Here is a 5,272-nt window from a genome sequence, read left to right as displayed (position 1 = left end):
CAGTGGATGGATCTGGAATCTAAGCCACGTTTAGCTTATGTGTCTGCTCCACCTCCCATGTCTCCGCTGTTCCAGGCCAAGCTGTCTTTTCTGTGGGTGTATTCTTTTTAAAATATTTTATCGTGTTTTAGATGAAAGCTTATACAGCACATTAAGTTGCCATTTAACTATTTTTATACAAATTATTCTGTGACATTGGTTACAGTTTTCACAGTGTGTTAGCATTCTCAGGATTTTCCTTGTGTTTCCAATAATCTAGCTTCCCTGTACCTCCTTGCCTTCTCATCTTTGCTTTTGGGTAAATGTTGATGGTTTGGTCTCGTTCAGTTGATTGTTTAAGGGAGCACATTACTCACAGGTGATGAGCCATTCTGTTATTTGGCTGAAAGGTGACCTCCAGGAATTACTTCAGTTCTAAGCTTAAAGGGTGTCTTAGGGCGATAGTCTCGGGGGTACCTCTAGTTTCTGTCAGTCTGATAGGTGTGGCCTTTTTTCAGGAATGTGAATTTTGTTTTACGTTTTTCTCCCATTCTTTCTGTTCTGTCCCTGGTCAGAATAGTTGATAGGGGTAGCTGGGCACCATCTAGTTCTGGGCTCAAGCTAAAAGAGGCCATGATCGTATGGACTGTTTGCCCTGTGGGCTAGTTTCTGGTTTGTGTCTTTGGTTTCCTTCATTCTCATTTGCTCCAAACAGTAGAGACTGATAGTTGTATCTTAGATGGTCGCTTGCAAGCTTTTAAGACCCCAGAAGCTACTCACCAAGCTGGAGTCTAGAACATTATCTTTATGAACTGTTTTATACCAGTTGACTGAGTTGTCCCATGAAACTATGGTCCTGAGCCTTCAAACCTGGTAAACCAACCCTGCGAAGTATTTGGATATGTCTAGGGAGTCTCCATAACTGTGTTCCCTATGTGCTTCAATATATATATGAATATATGCAGTACATGGAAATGTGTATACACATACCTGTGGATATACCTATACATGCATGTGCATGTACTCAACACGTGCCTTCCCATACATGTATATGTATATATCTGTGGTTATATTTCTTACCCTCTGGTTTTCTCTAGTAGGGAGTATCAATGTTACAGCCATCTTATGTCCTCAGTTGTGTCATATGTTACTTCAGAACCATGTACTTTTTAGTTGCCAACATAAGAATATTCCTCTTATTTTCAGCAACCATGAAGTTGAAGGAGACAGAATCAAGGCCAAAGCCATCAACCTATGGCAAATTTCAGACAAAGGGAATCAAAGTTATGGGGAAGTGGAAGCAGGTGAAGATTGACCCAAACATGTTTGCAGATGGACAGATGGATGACTTAGTGTGCTTTGAGGAACTGACCGATTACCAATTGGTCTCTCCTGCCAAGAATCCCTCTAGCCTCTTCTCAAAGGAACAGCCCAGGAAGAGAAAAGCACAGACTGTTTTAGAAGGAGAGGAGGAAGGAGAGGCCAGCTCCCCAAAGAAAAAGATCACGTTGGAGGAGAGTAAAGATGTGGAAACTGAAGGTAGCAGTACCCAGAAAGAGTTTGAGGTCAAAGATGCTGAGCTAGGGCTTCAGAAAGATGGCTCCGTGTGTCCTGTGCCTGAGACAGGGGAGACGGCATCAGGAAGCCAGGCCCACACTGGGCCAAAAAAGAAGAAAAAGAAAGGGAAACAAAAATTGAAGCCTTCCCAGGGCACTACTCCAAAGGCGCCCAAAAAGGCAAAGACCTGGATGCCCGAAATGCGTGACCAGAAGGCTGACGTGTCAGCTTGGAAGGACCTGTTTGTGCCCAAGCCGGTACTCCGAGCACTCAGCTTTCTAGGCTTTTCTGCACCCACACCAGTCCAAGCCCTGACCTTGGCGCCTGCCATCCGTGACAAACTGGACATCCTTGGAGCTGCTGAGACAGGTAAGTGCTTCCCTGTGTATTCAGGGCAGGATTGCACCCGTAACTACTAACAGGCTAGATGACCAGGAGAAAGGGAAATGTTGGGGCAACATAACCACAAAGGCAGTGTTAAATGAAAGTGTTTAGAATCCACTACTTTGTTTCATTCTGCTGTACATAGAGGGTCGCTGTGAGTCGGAGACAACTCAACACCACCTAACAACAACAATAACAACAACTTTCTGATTGGTACCAAAGGCAGGTCCCTTGCTCTTTCTCTGAGACTACAAATCCTATTGTAAAATGGAGATAACAGTAGGACCTACTTCTTGAGTGGCTGTGAAGGTTAAATGCTAAATCCGTCCTCAATGTGTTGTACTCCCTGCGGTCAAGTCGATTGCGAATCAGAGATCCCTCCTTGGGTTTCCGTGGCAGTATCTCTACGGAAGTAGATTGCCCAGTCTTCCGAGGAGTGGCTGGTGGTCTTGAACTGCCAGTCTTCTGGTTAGCAGTCAGATGCCTTAGGCATTACTCCACCAGAGCTCCCAGTATGTCTTAAGTGATCTGCAAATGGAAGTTTTTCCTTTTCTTGAGTCTTTTCTGAATAGCCCCAAGAAGGAAGTTATGGCTAAGATCAGCCCTCTGGAGAGGTAGATCTTTGTCAGTATCAGGAAGAACTGTCTCATTCTTAACGGTTACCCAAAGATGAAAAGGGCTGTTTTGGAAGTTGGTCAGTTGGAAGTATTTGAGTGTAGTAGAGAACCAATGGGTGGGTTTTGTAGGCAAACAGTCATGAGATAGATGGCTGTTAGGATTAGGCAGTTTTTTTTAAGGTCCTTTCATTCCCTGTGCTAGCTAAGACTTCATGGAGAAATGGCAAATTACCTGACTGGGTAGACAAGGCTACTTTTGGTGTGGAGCTTGTACTGCCTGATGATAATGACCATCATTATCCAGTAGAATCATATATAATATGAAAAACCACATACCAAACCAAACCTTCCGCTGTCAAGTGGATTCTAACTCCTGGCGGCCCCCATTGGGTTTCTCAGGTGGTAAATCTTTACAGAAGTAGATTGCCCAGTCTTGCTTCCGCGGAGTGGCTGGTGGGTTTGAACCACCAACCTTCTGGTTAGCCTTAGGCACTGTGCTACCAGAGCTCCTTATGAAAAACCGTATTTGTAATTTTAAACTTCATAGGAGCCACATCAGAAAAAAGTGTAAACAAATAGTTGAAAAATAATTTTTTCAACCTTTCTCTTTACCCAAGTTAATACGTGTCTACTCTCTAGTTAGTAATTTACCCTCCCTCCCTCACCAACCATGGTATCCAAAGAATCTTTCTTTCTTTCTTTCCTTTTTTTTTTGGTGGAATTCTTTTCTTGACTTTTTACAATTATAGTTTCATACAGTATTTGTCAATATTTGTCCGGAGCTCTGGTAGCATAGTACAAGCTCTGGTGGCATAGTGCCTAAGGCACTTGACTGCTAACCAGAAGGCTGGTGGTTCAAACCCACCAGCTACTCCTCGGAAGGAAGGTTGGGCAATCTATTTCCGTAGTGATGCTGCCTTGGAAACTCAAGGAGTGTTTGCTGTGAGTCACGTCAGACTCTATGGCACATGACAACGACAACATTTGTCCTTTTGTGATTGCCTAACTTCAGTCAGCATAATGGGCTCTAAGTTCATCCATGTTATGAGATGTTTCACAGATTCATCATTGTTTTCAACATTGTATGTATGTGTCATAGTTTGTTGATCCATTCCTCTGTTGATGGGCATTTAGATTATTTCCAACTTTTTGCTGTTGTGAATAGTGCTGCAGTGAACATGGATATGCATATATATGTTTGTGTCATGGTTCTTTCTTTAGGATATAGACCTTGTAGTGGGATTGCTAGATCATATAGTATTTGTAGGTGAAAAATAATTGTAATAATGTAGGTATGTAATCAATTACATAAAAATATTATTTCAATATGTAAAAAATGTAAAATTTTTTAGATATTTTGCATTCTTATTTTCAGTGTTTTAAAATGTGATGTGTGTTTTAAACTTACAGCACATCTCAGTTTAGATTAAACACATTTCAAGTGCTCAATAGCCACACTTGGCTACCAGCTACTGTATTGTATGGTGTTGAATTAGACCATGTGAACACTTTGTGCCTTGAGCTTCTGGAAGGGTGATCAGAAATCTTAGGGTGGGATCATGTATGAGAGTCACATAATGGAGGAGTAAGGACACCCCAGGAGAAGGGAATGGAGATAATAATAATTTAAGACATTTACTGAGCACATGAAATGTGTCATGCACTGCCTTAGTACTTCATATTGATGAGCTCAGTCTTCATAGCCACCCTTAGTAACAACCAATTGCTGTCCAGTCAACTCCAAGTTAGGGTTAGGAGGTACTATTATTGTTCCAGTCTTAAAGATGATGAAACTTGGCCTTACAGAGAATGGACAACTTCCCTGAAATTATACAGCTAAAATTGTTAGTGGCTGGATTCTAGGCCGGGTCTGTAGGCTCGTAGGCATCCTGCTGCACTGTTTCGGTATGTGCACAGGCCTGGAAGTAGGTCTCTGGAAGCAGAAGCAGTGTCTGTGTGAGCCACTGCGGCTGGAGTCTGGCATTTGTATTCATACTGCAGCTCCTGTCTGGCCTGTCCCCATGGAATACTGTGAATCTTCAGGTCTCAGTTTCAAAAAAATTGGGACAGGCCATGCATTTGAGGCTGCGGACAGATTGCCATCCACAAAGATAATGAATATATTCATTATCCCCTAAAGACTCCTTGGTAGTCCTCTCTTTCCTGTGCCACCCCTCCTTGCCCATCCCAGGCAACCACTGATAGGCAGTCTGTCACTGTAGATTAGTTTGTGTTTTCTAGAATTTTATATAAAATTGAATCATACAGTATATACTTATGCAGGGGCTGGGTAGGTGGGTCTGGCTCTTTAATTCCACATGCTTTGAGATTCAACCATGTTATCCTAAGTAGCAATATTTGGTTCCTTTTTTATTGATGAGTAGTATTCCATTGTATAGATGTGTCACATTTTGTTTGTGTATTTGTTTATCCACTCATCTGTTGGTGGACATTTATGTTCTTTCTAGTTTTGGGCTGTTGAAATTAAAGCTGTTACAGATGTTGGTGTGTGAGTCTATGTATGGACATGTACTGTGATTTCTGTTGGTTAAATACCTAGATATGGAATGGCTGGGCCATATGATAAGTGTATGTTTAACTTTTTAAGGAGTTTTCCAAAGTGATTGGTATCATAATTAACCAAGAGAGTTAGAGTTGGTTGGTATTTTTTCCAACGCTTGGAGTGACCAGTCTTAATTTTATTTTAGGCTTTTTAAATTTTTTTTTTTTTTTTT

The 5,272-nt window shown here is 41.8% G+C and overlaps 1 protein-coding gene across 1 annotated transcript in view; it reads left to right on the top strand.

The window, feature by feature from the left end:
* Positions 1-1,154: 1,154 nt before the first annotated feature.
* DDX24 (DEAD-box helicase 24) overlaps positions 1,155-5,272 on the top strand; it is a 27,315-nt gene continuing 23,197 nt past the window's right edge. The window contains exon 1 of the mRNA XM_007944542.2: positions 1,155-1,905. Coding sequence (XP_007942733.1) covers positions 1,191-1,905 — 715 coding nt within the window. The 5' untranslated portion in view covers positions 1,155-1,190. The remainder of the gene's footprint in view (positions 1,906-5,272) is intronic.

This window comes from Orycteropus afer, unplaced genomic scaffold (assembly GCF_000298275.1).
Source record: "Orycteropus afer afer isolate SDZICR_OR568_19922 unplaced genomic scaffold, OryAfe1.0 scaffold00127, whole genome shotgun sequence".
NCBI classification, from domain to species: Eukaryota; Metazoa; Chordata; class Mammalia; order Tubulidentata; family Orycteropodidae; genus Orycteropus; species Orycteropus afer.
Note: the sequence above shows the minus strand (reverse complement) of the source record. Positions and strands in the feature narration are given on the sequence as shown.